The 18,131-nt window shown below is 45.9% G+C and overlaps 1 protein-coding gene across 1 annotated transcript in view; it reads right to left on the bottom strand.

Annotated features, from left to right (window-relative positions):
- The window catches only part of VWA2 (von Willebrand factor A domain containing 2), a 59,359-nt gene that overhangs the window by 24,472 nt on the left and 16,756 nt on the right, over positions 1–18,131 (bottom strand). The window contains exons 3-5 of the mRNA XM_024254030.3: positions 17,386–17,460; positions 16,062–16,195; positions 9,818–9,927 (exon numbers count right to left, since the gene is read on the bottom strand). Coding sequence (XP_024109798.3) covers positions 9,818–9,927; positions 16,062–16,195; positions 17,386–17,460 — 319 coding nt within the window. The remainder of the gene's footprint in view (positions 1–9,817; positions 9,928–16,061; positions 16,196–17,385; positions 17,461–18,131) is intronic.

The raw sequence follows: 18,131 nt of genomic DNA, 5'->3' as shown, positions 1-18,131 counted from the left end.
TAACCACGATCCCGCCCCTTAAAGAACTCCCAGTCTAGTTGAAGAAATGGGATCTACAAGACAGCAAGTAAACAGGAATGCAAGGACGCAAATAATAGGAATTCGGAGGAGCAGATTCATTGTGAGGTGAGCTGTCAGGGAACAGGCTTCAGAGAGGAAAGAGCTTTTAAATGGGGTCTAGGTGAATCAGCTGATGAGGAAAGGAAGAGGCCATTCTGATTACAGGAAGTGGTTAAAGCAAAGACACAGGTGAGCAATGCAACCTGTGTTCTGGAGCTAGTGAGCAGAGCTTGGCTTGTGCAATGGGCTTATCAAAGAAAAACAGAGCATACCAACATGGATGAATCTTCAAAGAGGAAGACTACACCCATGCCACTGACTCCCAAGCGCCCCCAACTCTTCTCACACCCTGCTGGATCACACATTAGATACCCAAGACCACCAACCTGATTCTGATTTCCACTAATACTGTTTCCTTCACCAAAGAGCTCTGTGTTTAAAAAGAGTGTTCCTCCAGGGCTCTTGGGAGGGCAGAATGGCTTCCATTTCTAAAGGATAATATTAGCGCTGACATTTTACTTCATGCCAGACACTACACACACACACACACACCCGTTACGGAATGTAATCCTTACATCCATGGTAAAAGGTACTAATCTCACCCACATTTAACAAATGAGGAAACCTCACTCAGAGAATAGTGATAACTGGTAATATTTCCTGGGCATTTAGCATGTGCCAGACGCTGTGCTCAACCCATGTTTATCTGTATATGCTTAGCATATTATCATATAATTCTCGCCACAGCTCTCTGGAATAGAGGAGTCCAGAGAAGGTGCTAAACTAAGGTTATGCCGCTCATGAGTGGTGAAGGCAGGACTTGAACCCAGGGTCCTCCATTTCCAAAGCCCAAGTTCTTAAACAGATAGTTACATACTCGTGAAGGCACCTGACTCTCATCTGGCTAGTGGAGGTCGGAACTGGAGTTTAAGCCCAGTCTGGCTGAATTTGAAGCTGATGCTCTTTCCTCTCCAGGGCTCAGCTTAATCTGGCCTGCTGCCCATTTTGCAAAGTTTTATTGGAAAACAGCCACACCCACTGATTTATGTACTGTCTACACCGAGACCATTGGCCTGAAAATTAAAATTATGTACTATACAACCTTTTACTGAAAAAGTTTGCCAACCCCTGTTCTAAACTGTCCTGCTTAAATGCTCATAAGACTTTCTTCTCATCCAAAGCCAAGGTGCTTCGGTGGCTTTGAAGCAACCTGCGCCTCTACCCACTGGCCAGTGAGCCCTATGACCTCCTGGCTATGTTCTTGGATCCTGAGGTTCTCAACCAGTCCTTGCCTTCTTTCCCCAAAGCCTCCCCTCCCTTGTGGTCCATCTGATCGTTACCACTCCTACAGGCTCACAGCTTCAGGGGTGAAAAGAAAAAGTACTTGTTCCCCATACTCTGTTCTGTTTCTCACAGGGGTCTGCCCTTGGCCCCTTCAGAGTTAAACTGTTTTTCCTTTCCATCTACCACCTTCAGGGGAAGGCTTGGGTTCCAGCCAGATTTTGTTTTCTTATTTTTTTGAGACAGAGTCTCACTCTCTCACCCAGGCTGGAGTGTTGTGGCATACTCTCAGCTCACTGCAACCTCCACCACCTGGGCTTAAGCGATTCTCCTGCCTCAGCCTCCCGAGTAGCTGGGACTACAGGCACTCACCACCATGCCCTGCTAATTTTTGTATTTTTAGTACAGACAGGGTTTCACCATGTTGGCCAGGCTGGTCTCAAACTCCTGACCTCAGTTGATCTGCCCGCCCTGGCCTCCCAAAGCGCTGGGATTACAGCGTGGGCCACTGCCCCTGGCCCATCCAGATTTTCTAATGGGTTTGGGCCTCCCTCTTCACAACCATCAGCCTGTGGTTATAGAGAAATTAAGTTTCAGGGACATGAGAGCCCAGGCTGCCCACTGCACAGGCCTGACAGTACTTACCCTTCACGTTGCTCAGCACAGTGATACCAATGCTGTCACGCTCTCTACCTCAGCACCCTGTTAAGGGTTCCCACAAGAAAACTGTCTGCTGGCTTGCGACCAAGGTAAGGTGAGATTCCCCATGGCTTGACCTCTGAGAAGTGAGAAGAAATCCCTCCGCTTGGCTGGGCGCGGTGGCTCATGCCTGTAATCCCAGCACTTTGGGAGGCTGAGGCAGGCGGATCACAAGGTCAGGAGATCGAGACCATCCTGGCTAACATGGTGAAACCCCGTCTCTACTAAAAATACAAAAAAATTAGCCGGGCGTGGTGGCGGGCGCCTGTAGTCCCAGCTACTCCGGAGGCTGAGGCAGGAGAATGGCGTGAACCCGGGAGGCGGAGCTTGCAGTGAGCCGAGATCGCGCCACTGCACTCCAGCCTGGGCAACAGAGCGAGACTCTGTCTCAAAAAAAAAAAAAAAAAAAAAAAAAATTAATCCCTCCGCTTACTCCAGGAAACACTTCTGCCTAAGAGTCTGTTCTGAGCTCGGGGTCTATTTATACATTTAACAAACAAGGAAACCCCACTCAGAGAACAGTGATAGTAACTGCTAATATTTCCTGGGCACTTAGCGTGTGCCAGGCGCTGTGCTCAACCTATGTTTACTTATATATGCTTAGCATATTCCCATATAATTCTCACCACAGCTCTCTGGAATAGGAGAGTCCAGAGAAGGGTCTAAACTAAGGTTATGCCGCTCATGAGTGGTGAAGGCAGGACTTGAACCCAGACTGGGGGCTCTGAGGCCAGAGTCTCACCAGAATTTTTCTAATTTCTCTCAAATTGAACTAAACTAGGTTGCAAGTTGAAGGTTCACAGATCAGCTACTGTCTTGGGGGTTATGATTGCCACGCATGAACTTTTGGAGGGGGGTGGGTGGGAGGGTTGGAATCAAAACATTTTGCTATCAGTGCAGACAAGTAATTAAAAACATGAGTTCCAGAGGTGGAGGGGCTCAAATATTAGTTCTGAAATATCTTAGCAGGTAAACTTGGAAAAGTTATTTGACCTGAGTCCCAGTTTCCTTCCATGTTAAAAGGGGAAAGAAATAGTATTGTTAGAGGGTGAAATGCTGGGTCTAGCACCTCTGAGGACCTAGCGGGTGGCTGTTACCAAAATGAACCCACAGCAGCCTACTGTAAGAAGTTTATCTTTTGAGTCTAGTCTCAAATTCTAGTGTTCATAAAAATCTCTCAGGAGACTTAATGATGTAGATTTTCAGGTCCTATTCCCTGACAGTCCAAATTGGTGGGTCTGTAACCTGGCCTGAAAATCTAGATTTCAAACCAGCACTCCCTCCCCTCCTCCCTCACCTTCCTGCAGGTCATTCTGATGTCAGCAGGCCATGAAACAGACTAAGAAAAATAATTCGTAAGAAGCCAGGCACTGTGGCTCATGCCTGTAATCTCAGCACTTTGGGAGGCCGAGGTGGGCGGATCACTTGAGGTCAGGAGTTTGAGACCAGCCTGGCCAACATGGCGAAACCTCATCTCTACTAAAAATACAAAAAAAAAAAAAAAAAAAATTAGCCAGGTGTGGTGGCGGGGGCCTGTAATCCCAGCTATCAGGAGGCTGAGGCAGGAGAATCGCTTGAACCAGGTAGGCGGAGGTTGCAGTGAGCTGAGATTTCCCCACTGCATTCCAACCTGGGTGACAGAGAAAGACCCTGTCTTAACATTAACAATAATAATTCATAAGAAAACCCAGCCAGCGTGGTGGCTCACAACTGTAATCCCAGCACTTTGGGAGGTCGAAGCGGGTGGATCACCTGAGGTCAGGAGTTCAAGACCAGCCTGGCCAAGATGGTGAAACCCCATCTCTACTAATAATACAAAAATTAGCCGGGCATGGTGGCGGGTGCCTGTAATCCCAGCTACTTGGGAGAGTCTGAGGCAGGAGAATCACTTGAACCTGGGAGACAGAGGTTGCAGTGAGCTGAGATCATGCCACTGCACTCCAGCCTGGGTGACAAGAGCGAAACTCCATCCCAAAACAAAAAAAAAAAAAAAAGAAAAGAAAACCCACTGTAGGTACAGGGATATTGATTACAGCTTTTTTTTCAGCAATAGACAAAAATTCTGGAATCAACCTAAATGTTACCTTTTAGGAGAATAATTAAATATATTGTGATAGCTGAACTTGGATTATTAAATAATCATTAAAAACGATCAACATGAAAAATAATACAGCTTTATGTAAAAGCACATACCAAATAATATTAAGGGGGAAAAAAAAGGACAAAATGCTTTGTAATTCTAACTAAACTAAAAGCCATATTTAAACGTTAATGTGGTTTGAAAGGGGCCAGGGAAGGCTATCAACAGTTTTGTGCCAAGGTAAAGTGGAGACAAAGCTATGGAGGGAGTCCAAAAAATTCAGTCATAGTAAACACAGGGTTGTGTTACTATGAGATTAATGAAATGAGCAAGCCCGGGCAGCCAGCAGGCCAGGAGCTCTGTGCATTCAGGAACCAATCACCAGTCAGGTCTTATCTTGATTTTATGTCATCGTGGGGTGCAATGTTGGAAGGTTTGACTGCAATGTTTTTTAAACTTCTTGCAAAGTAGCAATAAGGTGGTTGTCAGAGTGGTTTCTTCACTACCTGAAAACATACTTTTGGGGGACTGCCTTGGTCTGGAAAGGCAAGTGTCCTGGGTTTGGGTTGAGCTGTCCTAATCAGTCAAGCATCTAACATTTCACTGTCACTCGAGGGGATGGATACCCCATTCTCCCTGACATGATGATTACTCATTGCATGCCTGTATCAGAACATCTCACATACCCCATACGTATATATACCTACTATGTACCTACAAAAGTTTAATTTTTTTTTTCTTTGAGATGGAGTCTTGCTCTGTCACCCAGGCTGGAGTGCAGTGGCGCGATCTCGGCTCACTGCAAGCTCTGCCTCCCGGGTTCACACCATTCTCCTGCCTCAGCCTCCCAAGTAGCTGGGACTACAGGCACCCGCCACCACACCCGGCTAATTTTTTGTATTTTTAGTAGAGATGGGGTTTCACCGTTTTAGCCAGGATGGTCTCGATTTCCTGACCTTGTGATCAGCCCACCTTGGCCTCCCAAAGTGCTGGGATTACAGGCGTGAGCCACCACGCCCGGCCAGAAGTTTAAAATTTAAAAACAAAACTTCACTGTAGAAAAAGAACAAAGTGCCCCGGGGAGGTCATCACTCCCATTTGGCCCATGTTCCTCCATTCTGATTCATAACAGCCTGTCTTCATTTTTAGTGTCCTCAGTGACCCCACAACTGGGGCCAAAAATCAGTGCCTCCTTTCCTTGTTTGTTGTCACTTACAGTTGTCCTAGGAAACATAAGTGCTAATCACACACAGCCCCAGAAGAGCTGACCTTGTTCAGACACATAAGAAGTCTTCATTCTCCACCCTCAATGTCCTCAATCTTAGTGTGTCTCTCCATTTCATATGTCATAAATAATGCTCTCAAGCCCTTAGTTATGACCTCAACACAGATGAAAAGCAGCTCAACTAATCATCCGGGGGGTGTGGGAGAGGAAGCGTGGTGAGAGGTGGGAAAGGACAGCTGGGTGGGGCCTACTGGATTGGCAGTGTAACCCACTGATCCTGGCCAGGGCCCCTGTTTGTTCTCGGCCTCAATATCCTCCTCTGTAAAATAAGGGAGGGAAAACATACTAGATGATCTCTAATGCTCCTTGCTCCTTTTTGTACCAAGTCTTTGAGATTTGATTAGTTTTTCAGACAAGAGCAGAGCTGAATTCTTTGAGTCAAAGTCACTCAAATGGTCTTTGACTTTTAGCCCTAAACTTAAACCAACAGCCTTTTTCCTCTGAAAATGCATATTGCATATAATGGGTAAATTTTTTTTTAAACTACCTTATTGATATAACTTACATAACATAAAATTCACACTTTTAAAGTGTACAATTCAGTGATATTTAGTATATTCACAAAGCTGTACAACCTTCACCACTATCTAAGTCCAAAACATATTCTTTACCCCAAAAAGAAGCCCTGTACCATTAGCAGCCATTCCTCATTCCCGTCAGCCCCTGGCAATGACTAATCCACTTTTTATCTTCATGGATTTGCCTATTCTAGACACTTCATAAAAAGTAGAATCATGGCCAGGCGTGGTGGCTCATGCCTCTAATCCCAGCACTTTGGGAGGCCAAGCCAAGTGGATCACCTGAGATCAGGAGTTCAAGACCAGCCTAGCCAACATGGCAAAACCCTGTCTCTACTAAAATTACAAAAATTAGCCAGGCGTGATGACGGGTGCCTATAGTCCCAGCTACTCAGGAGGCTGAGGCAGGAGAATCGCTTGAACCCGGGAGGCGGAGGTGGTAGTGAGCCAAGATCGCGCCACTGCACTCCAGCCAAGGCAACAGAATGAGACTCCATCTCAAAAAAAGAAAAAAAAGTTGGCCGAGCACGGTGGCTCACGCCTGTAATCCCAGCACTTTGGGAGGCCGAGGCAGGCAGATCACGAGGTCAGGAGATGGTGACCATCTTGGCTAACACGGTGAAACCCCATCTCTACTAAAAATACAAAAAAAAAAATTAGCCGGGCGTGGTGGCGGGCACCCGCAGTCCCAGCTACTTGGGAGGCTGAGGCAGGAGAATGGCGTGAGGCTGAGGCGGAGCTTGCAGTGAGCCGAGATAGCACCGCCGCACTCCAGCCTGGGTGACAGAGCGAGACTCCGCCTAAAAAAAAAAACGTGGAATCATATAGTATGTGACCTGCTATGCCTGGTTTCTATCACTTAGCCTAATGTTTTCAAGATTCCTCCGTGCTGTACCATGAATCAGTACTTCGTTCATTCTTACAGTTGAACAGTATTCCATTGTTTGGATATACCACATTTTGTTTATACATGCATTAGTTGGATATTTTGTATTGTTTCTGTTTTGGAGCTGCTATAAACAGCACTGGTATGAACAGTAGCATACAACTATTTTTGTGTGCACGTGTTTTTAACTCTCCTGAAGTGGAATTGCTGGGTCATATGCTAAATCTATGTTTAACATTTTGAGGAACTGCCAAACCTTTTTCCAATGTGGCAGGTACCACTTACAAATCCCACAAGCAATGGATGAGGGCTGTACTTTATCCACAGCTTTACCGACACTTGTTTTTGTCAGTCTCTGAGCCATCGTAGTGGCTATGACATGGTAGCTCACTAAGGTTCTGATCTGCATTTCCTTAATAGTTAATGATGTTGACAATCTTTTTGTGTACTTATTGGCCATTTGTCTATCTTCTTTGGAAAAATGTCTACTTACAAGGTTTCTTTGTGAGGTGATAAAAATGTTCAAAAATTAGAATAGGGTAAAAGTTGCGTAACTCTGTAAATACATTCAAAACTATTGAATTGTACACATTAAATGTGTTAACTTTATGGCATATAAAATATATCTCCATAAAGCTGTTTTTAAAAAGTTAGTGTGCATAACAGTCACAGGGGAGGGTGGGGAGATGCCTTTTAAAAGTGCAGATTTGGCCAGGCGCAGTGGCTCACATCTGTAATCCCAGCACTTTGGGAAGCCGAGGTGGGCAGATCACAAGGTCAGGAGATCAAGACCATCCTTGCTAACACAGTGAAACCCCATCTCTACTAAAAAATTAGCCAGGCGTGGTGGCGGGCGCCTGCAGTCCCAGCTACTCGGGAGGCTGAGGCAGGAGAAGGCCCGAGAATGGTGTGAACCCAGGAGGTGGAGCTTGCAGTGAGCTGAGATGGTGCCACTGCACTCCAGCCTGGGCGACAGAGCAAGACTCCATCAAAAAAAAAAAGTGCAGATTCCTGGCTGGGCACGGTGGCTCACACCTGTAATCCCAGCACTTTGGGAGGGCAAGGCAGGTGGATTGCTTGAGCTCAGCAGTTCAAGACCAGCCTGGGCAACATGGCAAAACCCTGTCCTACGAAAATAGAAAAATTAGCCCGGTGTGGTGGCGCATGCCTGCAGTCCCAGCTACTTGGGAGGCTGAGATGGGAGGATGGCTTAAGCCTGGAAGATGGAGGTTGCAGTGAGCCAGTATAGCGCCACTGCACTCCAGCCTAGGTAACAGAGTGAGACTGTGCTTCAAAAACAAAGCGTATATTCCTAAATATACCAAGAGCAGAGAGTGATTCCACAAACCTGGGAGGAAGCCCCTGCACTGTGTGTCTTAGTCAAAGATACGGAGCAAGGATGAGACTATTCTCTGTAAGAAGCCAATTCTTGGAGGCCCCAAGGGCACAAGGCTCCAGGGGAAGAAGAAAAGGCCAATGTGCACTACTGTATTTTATAAACACATATTAACGAGCTCTTTCCTTTTGCACTTTCTTGCATGATGACTTGCCCCTTAATCTGTTCAAAGGCAGAGGAAAGGGCTGGGATAGATAGTCTAAGATAAAAGTCAGTGAGGGTTACCAGGACATTCTTGAGGCCTGCAGGGCTCCCAGAGTCCCTGCTGTACCCACTGTGGGGCCTCAGGCTTCTTGAGAGCACTGGTAGACCTACAGAGGCTTGCAACTGGAAAAAGTCCCTCAGAGCTCAGAGCCTTTGCAATGGGAGGAGACAGCCACAAATGGCTGTGACCACGGACTTCAGTGGACACTAGTACAAGGGGCAGCAGGAGCCCAGAGTGGATCCAGAGACCAGAGTGGCAAGGGGCAAATCAAAGTCATTATTCTGTGAGGGCTTGTGAAGAACATTATATATATATGTGTATGTATATACATGTACATGTCAATATGTGCATATGTATATATGCATATATCTATGTATCACGTGCATATATATGTATATATAATATATAAAATATACACAAAATATACATGTATAAAAACATATGAGCATAAACACACATATCATATTCAGACGTACACATCAGCTAACTTATAACGTAAGTAAACATACGACTATATATATATTTAGAGGGTGATATTGTTTGGAGGTTTGTCCCCTCCAAATCTCATGTTGAACTGTAATCCAGTGTTGGAGGTGGGGCCTGGTACAAGGTGTCTAGATCAGGGGGCGGATCCCTCTGAATGGCGTAGCACCATCCCTTGGCGATGAGTGAGTTCACATAAGATCTGGCTGTTTTAAAATGTGTGTCACCTCCTTCTCTCTCTTGCTCCTGCTCTTGCCATGTGATGCACCTGCTCCCCGTTTGCCTTCCGCCATGATTGGAAGCTTCCCAAGGCCCTTACCAGAAGCAGATGTTGGTATTGTGCTTCCTGTACAGCCTGCACAACCATGAGCCAATAAAAGTTTTCTTCATAATTTACCCAGCCTCAGGTATTTCTTTATAGCAAGGCAAGAACAGACTAACACATAAGGTGTATATATGTATGAGCACATAACCAGATATTCATAATTTTTAAAGCACTCTCAATAACAGGGGGGCACTTACTCTTTTTAGACCAGAAAAATGAGGCTCAGAGAAGTGTGGTGAACTGTCCAAGCTGCAGTGGTCACAAGGGACAGAAATGGGATTAAGACTCAGTGTTCCTCCTATTCCTCCAGGCCCTTAACCCCATTCCTGACCTTCAATAGCACTTTCTCCCAGGTAACTGACAACTATACATCACAGCAGCAATTTTTTTACTTGCATTTAAATTCCTACCTGGGACATTATCATGTAATAAGGAGGGACAGCCTTGAGAATGGAATTCATGTGACCAACTGTGCCCAGCTGGACTTCTGAAAGCAGCCCACAGTCCTGTGAGCCCAGAGCAGGACCAAACCCTTCAAGGGAGCAATTTTAAGAGCAGTTGGTGTCACCCTAACCACAACAGTATCTGATCATACATACTTGAAAACCATCCTCTTGATTCTTGCCTTCACTTCCTGTTGGGTTGAAAATGAATCCAAGGGGAATTCCAGATGAGGAGTGGAACTGAACTGGAACGCTCCCACTCTGACCTGCAGTAGGAGACAGGGGGCTCAGGGCCCCGAGACTGGGGTTGAGTCAAAAACATCCCTAAGAGGAAAGAAGGGGCAAGAAAGGTTAACAACCCTGCCTCCCATCCACTCAACAAACACCACTGTCAGAGCTTTCTCCAGTCTCTCTAGAAGGAGGTTCCAAAGACCCATTTGGAAAACCTGGAAAAAAAACCAGCCAAATCTGTTTGTGTTCTGAACTGATGACCCCCAATTCAATCTTCTTTACTTACCTACTGCTAGGCAGCGGAACATTCTGGCAGTGTTCTCAGCTTGTGCATCTTTAGGGCTGGGTCTCTGCTCACTTTTACCAGCTGCCTCCTAGCTGCCAGTGCTGTCTTGAGCAGTTTCAGGCACTATGTCATTTAATCCACAGAGGCACTATTAACACCCACATTATGGTTGGAGAAACCCCAATGTGGAGAATATATACCTCTGGCCCAAGGCAAATGCTTACTTGCCCAGGACTAGTAAGAAAGGCAGCCAGCCCATTGGACTTTGTGCCTGTGGTCTTTCCTAAGGCCCAGTTATACCTCCTGCCTTCTCAGCAGCCCACACAGGCCAGCAGCGAAACACTTACTGACCCAACTGGGGCTGCCGCAGAAGCTAACCACAATCACCATCACTGATAACTCATCACTAACCACAGCCACCCCACAACCCGGTCCTTCACTGGGTGGTCAGCCACGCCAGACCTGCCCCTGCCAAGCTAGAGAAAGGCCAGGTCTCTAGAGCACAGTCAGACTTGGGGGACAATCAGCATCTACAACTGAGATGACCAGTATTGGGGCTGAAGTTCTTCTGTAATGAAGGAGAACACTGGTGAATCCACAAATATTTTGTATCCTAACTGAGGAGGCCATAGGAGATCCAATGCCTTGCAAAACTGGAGAAAGGAAACTGAGTAAAGTCGCTCTCTGGATCCTTAAGGCACTAGCATGTCTTGAGCAGAGAAGGCTACAAACATTCAGGTTTCCTCCCGAGGGCCCAAGGCCTGCACCTAATCACTGGTTCTCCAAAACCCCTGGAGAAACAACATTCTCTGTTACTATTCTCAAAACTAACCCTAGTTCTGGCCAAGAGTGCAAATGGGCCAAGTGAGTCATATTTAAGCAATGATGCTGCCCTCTGCTCCCCACTTGAATTCCCTCGCTGCCGTTCCCTCGACAGGCCTGGGACGTGGGAGATGATGGAAACGCCCTGCCACACCAGGCCGGCTGCATCTGCTCCAGATCAGCTGGGTGGGGTTCCCTTTTGCAGGCAGGATGCTCTGGGGAGGAGCTGTTGGGCACCTTAAGCAGAAAGAAATCTCAGTCTTCAGTGGACACATGGGGGAGACGGACACAGGAAGACGGACCAGTAAGTGATCTCAGGAAGAAGCTTCTGGGAAGGAGCACTTCCTAGGTTTTCCTTGAAGTTAGTGTGTGATTAAAAAGGGGCATCTCAAACCAGGGGGAAAAGATGATCTAGTCAGTCAATGATACTGGGACAACTGGAGAGCAATCTACAAAAAATAAAGGATAAACTGCAAATGAATTCAAGATTTTGGTGTGAAAAATCTAAATATGAAAGTTCTAGAAAAACTCAGGAGAATTTCTAAAATTTCAACATGTAAAAAGACCTTACTTTCTATTACTTAAAATCCAGAAGCCACAAAGGAAAGACTGATAAATGTGACTGCATGAAAAAAAAAACAACTTCTGCAGGACGAAACATACCTTAATGGAATAAAAAAAAAAAGACAAAATGGAAAAATTACGTGCAATTCATGTTAAAGGGTTAGCTTCTTCAATATATAAAAAAGTGTGTGGGAATCAACATACAAAAGACCAACAATCCAACAGAAAATGGGCAAAGGATTTGAACAGAGACCACAGAACAGGAACTACAAATAAACTCTTGGATGGAAAGATACCTGGCCTTACCATAATGAAATAGCATTTTTCCCCATCCATTTAGCAAAAAACCATATACAATGTTTACAGGGTGAAACAAGCATCCTCAAACATTGCTTGTAGAAATGTAAATTGGTACAACATCCATGGAAGGCAATTTTTTAATATTTATTGAAAATTAAAAATAATAATAAAATTTAAAAAAATGCATAGGGTTACTGGAAATGTATCCTACTTATACGTGTGAAATGATGTTATTTACAAGATCACAGTTTATTTGTAATAGCAAATATCCATCAATAGGGGTTAATTAGACCTTGATAAATCCTTATGATGAAACATTTTAATGACCTGTAAAAAAAATTATACCCGTATACAGATATGCAAAGATTTCCATGAAAATGTGAGGAGGAAAAACGCATGAGAGGATAATGTGTATGGTAGGCTACCCTTTGTGTAATAAGGGAGAAAGAAGAATATTTATTCATATTGCCTGTATTTGCACAAAGTGATTCCGGAAGGGACTCAAGAACACAAGTTGAGGGACAGGGCAAATGGAAAATGTGTGGGTGAAAGGGAGACTTTTCACTGTACATCTTTTTATTGAACCCATGTGAATGAATTACTTAGTTGAAAAAATAACCTCCCCTGAGACCAACAGCTGGGTGTATTTACTTGAGTTAAACAGGAAGAAACAGAACTTCAAAACAAGAAGGAAGCAGCTTAAGTCAGTAGTTAAAGCATTTTGTTTAATTGGTGGTTTGAGAACAAAATAGTTGCCTTTTATCTTCAGTTTACTGTACGCTCAGAAACAGGCCCGCCCAGCTATCTCACCAGCCATAATCTCTCTGCCCCAGTCACTACATTAGAGCCAGGAAGTGAACCTCTCAGCTTTTAAGTGTTAAGAGGAAGACTTCAAACACCTTAAATCCACCTTAACAACAGAGCATCCATAAAAGTCTTAATTTACAGCTACTTGACATTTCTTCTTGAAAACTAAAGTAAAAGAAAGTAAAACACGGCACAAATGAAATCCCTCGTACATGGAGACAACAAAAAGAGAATACAAAAAAAATGCAGCAGCAAAAACATAAAGCCTGAAGCCACAAGTCAGACTAAACCATCTTAAATCGTCCTCATGCAAAAACCCTTCTGCAGCATGCCAAGGGGTCCACCTAACCTTGGAGATCAAGACACTAATTCACTCACCCAAATAAACAATTCCTCTGCTTCCCAAGTCTTGCTGCGAGAAAGCTTTCCTCAGGTTAAGTCCAAATCTAACTCCCTGAACACCCAGATTCTACCCTTAAAAAACAGAGCCATTGTCTGCTCTCTTTCACATGAAAATGATAATCATGTTCCCTCATTCATAGAGGTTTCCAGGCCTCTGGCTGTCCTGGCTCCTTCTCATCGGCACTGACTGTTTGGCCCATGTCTAACCAAGAAGTCAGCCCCTAGAACTCAATGACACTTTCTAGACGTGGTCCAGCAATGCCCAGGTTAAATTCCCTGAACTCTGGGATCTGCTCCCAATAGCGCCAGCCAGGAAATTTCTTGTCACGGTTTTCTTACACTACTCCCTCCACGCACACACATACACTGCCACACTGCTGGCCATTTGCTGTGTGATAGCAGGGTGTGAATTCTGAGGGTCAAGACAAATGGCCTAATGGAGCAAGTCCTGGGCTGTGAGTCAAAAGTCCCAGTTCTTCCACACTTAGCTCTCTCCTGAGGTTGCTGTGTGACCCTCAGCAGTCACTTAGCCTCTCTGAGCCTGTTCTCTCATCTGTGAAACATGCATTAATAATCCACAGGACCCTTCATTCCCAACTAGCCAATCCCAGGGTCTCCAGGCTACTCATTTCAGGACCCACTACATAAATGCCAAGGTCAACAGTGTTTAATCTCCATGCTTCTTCTCTTTATGTTATTCCTCCGTGACTAACTAATGACACCTGATAAGGAACCCTTTTAAAAGCAGGGTCCTGTGCAGAGGATGGTGGGGAACTGGCACTTCTTGCCTGGCCCTTTTAGGGTCTATGCTGGGTTAACATCATGGTTAGAAATCTTCTGGGCTGCTTGTGCCTAGATTAAATGATGCCTGCTATGGTGTCCTCAGGTGCAAGATGGTCTAAGGTCCAGGGAGTGTGCTCCAGCTCCCCAAATGACACACCATTCTGCAGAAAATCTGGCCCTCATTAAAAGCAATGTATGTTCCTAAATCCTAGAGGTTTTAATAGGATTAATCTAGGAATGTTATCTTGGAAAACCACTTCCTTCCTCAACCTGTATGCAACCGGTCTCTCATCCAAGTAATGACAGCTTTTCCAGGCTACATCCTCTCTTAATTTTTTTTTTTTTTTTTTTTTTTTTTTTGAGATGGTGTTTCATTCTGTTGCCCAGGCTGGAGTGCAGTGGCACCATCTCAGCTCACTGTAACCTCTGCCTCCTGGGTTCAAGCGATTTTCCTGCCTCAGCCTTCCGAGTAGCTGGGACTACAGGCATGTGCCACCATGCCCGGCTAATTTTTTGTATTTTTAGTAGAGACAAGGTTTCACCATGTTAGCCAGGATGGTCTCGATCTCCTGACCTCGTGATCCACCCGCCTTGGCCTCCCTAAGTACTGGGATTACAGGCGTGACCCACCGCGCCCGGCCTCTCTTAATTTTTAAGTTGACTTTTGAGTAGGTTCACATGATTCAAAATCCAGAAAATATTTAAGTCTGTATTGATGAGTCTCCCTCCAGCCTTCTGCCCTGTCAACTCACTTCCCAACCTCCCCCTTAATGAAAACCACTGTCCTCAGCCTCTTACAAATCCATTCAGAGTGTATACAGATACAAGAAAATACAAAGAAAGATTTTCATTCATCCCCCTTTATCTTTTACATAGAAAGTAACATACACACCATTTGCACCTTACTTTGACACTTCACTTGTTCTGGTGTTTTTCCATCAGAGAGCTTCCTCACTCACTTTCTGGAGCTGCCTAGCGTTTCAATATACGAATGCATCATAATGGATTTATCTGTCCCCCCTCAACGTACATCTGGATTGCCTGAAATATTTTACAGTTTATACACATAATGCTGCAATGAATAACTCTGTATGGGTACTATTTTGCATGGACATGTGTACTGTAGAATAAATTCCTTGATGTAGAATTGCTGGGTTAAAGGGTCCAAGCCTTTGTAACTGGGATGAATACTATTGGATTCCCCGCTAGAGGCTGCACCATTTCACACTCCACCAGCAGTGTATGACAACACCAGTTTTTTTCAAGATTTGCCGATGAAGCATGTCACCAAATTTAGGATTTCTTTTTGCTAACCCAGTAAGTGAAAAATTGTATATTAGGCATAGGGTTTGCTGACTCTGAGTGAGTGAGGTTGGGCTTCTTTTCGTATGCCTGAAGGCCTTGCGTGTTTCATTTTCTGGGAACTACCTGTGTTCCTTGCCCATTTTTCTATTAGATTGTTCAAAAAAAAAAAAAAATGCCCCTTTTAGAAATAAGAGCCACAGCTACCACACTCTGCTATATTTAAGACCTACTATTTGAAGAACAAGAAATGAGGATACTGGCTGGATTCACTCAAGCAGGAATAGTTCCTCTCAAGTGCAAGAGAGGGTAGGAGCTGTGCTATTCAGTCCGCTGAGGTAGTAACAGCTTTAGTCTGCTTAGCATGCTTTCCCTTTCCCACTGTTCTGCAAACACAACCCAACCTCTCTTTCCAGAGGAAAGTCAAATCCACTCCCTACCCCAAAAACATGGCGGAGCTCTTGACTGACGTCCGGCCAGAAACTCTCTTCCCTCTGAATGCTGTGATTGGTCAGTGGATTATCATGTGACCTAGGCCTGCCCAATCAGAGCCCTCCCTGGGACTTTGGCCAGATCTATAGAGAAAGAAGTTCCCTTAATTTTTTACCACGGTCACTAGCTTGAGGAACAATGCAGGACAACTTGGCTATGTCAGGAACACCTGCCTAAGAAGGAAGTCAATGAAAAGAAAACAAAATTGAGAGAAGAAAAAAAAAAAAAAAGAAAAAGATGCCTTATAGCCTCAACTCAGCCCTTGGATCCCACCATGCCAGGAACCAGGATTCAGCCCCTTGGTCTTCCCAGCTCCACAAGCCAGTAGATGCCTCCTCTGCTTGAGACCGGGTTTCTGTCCCTTATCACAGAAGACGCCCTAACACAAACACCCACAAGACTTGCACTCACCCTCTCGGGGCTGATGTCCAGACCGTCACAGACTGTGATGGCAAAGTGCTTGGACCTTTCAAAGCTCCCTTTCCCGACGCTGTTAGACCCATCTAACAGAAACATGATGTCCACTGCAGCCGAGCACCACATCACTAGGGAGAGTGGGACAGACAGATGACAACCAGTAGCAAGTCGGTCTCACTTCTGAAGCAGAGTGAAGGCACAAACAGCCTTGTGGTGGGCCAGGCTGCTGCCCCTCTTAGCATGAAAGGGGAGAACTGCAGAAGGCAGCCCTCCTCTGAAGCAGGAAGCACACGCACCATGGGCGTGATGCTCACAAATGTGCCCTTACATGAAAGCCTTTGTATTATAATAATGGAAGAACCTAGTTCAACAATATCAATTAAGCTCTATGAGGGGGTCTACTGGGCCAGTGATCAGCACTGAAAAGGCTTGGTCCCAGGCCTTAGGGGACCACAGTCTAGTGTGGACACAGGCACCCTGATATGTGAGGCCATGTTACCCAAGAGTTCAGTAGCAGTAACAGCAGCCATGTGGAGGGATACTGATGAGGGTGGAAGAGGAAGGAATATGGTGGAAGATGGACATGGCAAGTAGCCACCCCCTGTTACCTGGTGAGCAGGTAACAGAAAACCTTGAGGCACAGGCCAAGTAATTCAATAATAAAGATTTACTGAGGCTGGGCACGGTGGCTCACACCTGGAATCTCAGCACTTTGGGAGACCAAGGCAGGCGGATTGCTTGAGTTCAGGAGTTCGAGATCAGCCTGGGTAACATGGCAAAACCGCATCTCTACTAAAAACACAAAAACTAGCTGGGCGTGGTGATGCATGCCTATGGTCCCAGCTATTTGGGAGGCTGAGGCAGGAGGATTGCTTGAGCCCAGGAGGTCGAGGCTGCAGTGAGCTGAGACTGTGCCATTGCACTCTGGCCTGGGCGACAAGAGCAAGACCCTGTCTTTAAAACAAAACAAAAAAAGGTTTACTGAACTGTTTTGCTTGTTTTTGAGATGGAGTGTACCTCTTGTTGCCCAGGCTGGAGTGCAATGGCGCAATCTCAGCTCACTGCAACCTCCACCTCCTGGGTTCAAGCAATTCTCCTGCCTCAGCCTCCCTAGTAGCTGGGATTACAGGCACCCACTTTTGTTTGTTTTTAAACCAAGCGACTTGGTCAGGTCCCTGTTTGGGGAAAATGACTCTGGCCAGAGCATGAAAGGAAGATGGGAAAGGGGCAGAAACTCTGGAAGAACACGGCTCTCATCCAGTCCATCACACAGAGGTCTCAGTGGGCATCTGGAGGGTTAAGAAGAACCTGGGCTTACTTTTGCTGGCAGCTGAAATCTTCCCGATGGTTTCTTTGCTTACATGGACTTCCTGGAGAGGGAGAGATGGGGGCACTAGGAGAGAAAACACCAGAAGCAACCATTAAAATGCTGAGAGGAGAGGAGGCTCAATCTCCACATTAAGTGACTGACTGGACTAAACAGGTAACATCAGAGAAAACTAGAATGTCGGGGAGTGATGATTCTTGCATCTCAAAAATTACCAGATGGATAACATAAAGAAACCCCCCAATTACCTCACTTCTATGAGATATCTTTGTATTTAAATGTGGGTAGTTCAAAGAGAAAGAATAAAACTAACACACAGTGGGGTTCTAGAGAGTCTGTGATTCTGAAAACGTTTGTCCCTGGTCAGGTGTAATAACCGGGGAGGGGGGAGAGGTGTCAGGTCAGGTGTAATAACCGGGGGGAGGGGAGGATAGGAGGGGGGAGGGGGGGAGAGGAGGAGCGGGAGAGGGGGAGGGGGAGAGGGGGAGAGAGGGAGAGGTGGTAGGGGAAGGGAGGGGAGGGGGGAGGGGGGAGAAGGAGGGGGAGGGGGGAGGAGGAGAGGGCTGGGGGAGAGGGAGGGGGAGGGGGGAGAGGGAGGGGGAGGGGGGAGGGGGAGAGGGGTGGGGGGAGAGGGAGGGGGAGAGGGAGGGGGAGGGGTAGGGGAAGGGAGGGGAGAGGGGTAGGGGGGAGGGGTAGGGGGGAGGGGGGAGAGGGAGGGGTGGGGAGAGAGGGGAGAG

The sequence above is a fragment of the Pongo abelii genome, chromosome 8 (assembly GCF_028885655.2).
Source record: "Pongo abelii isolate AG06213 chromosome 8, NHGRI_mPonAbe1-v2.0_pri, whole genome shotgun sequence".
NCBI classification, from domain to species: Eukaryota; Metazoa; Chordata; class Mammalia; order Primates; family Hominidae; genus Pongo; species Pongo abelii.
The sequence above is the reverse complement of the archived record's forward strand: the minus strand, read 5'-3'. Positions and strand labels throughout refer to the sequence as shown.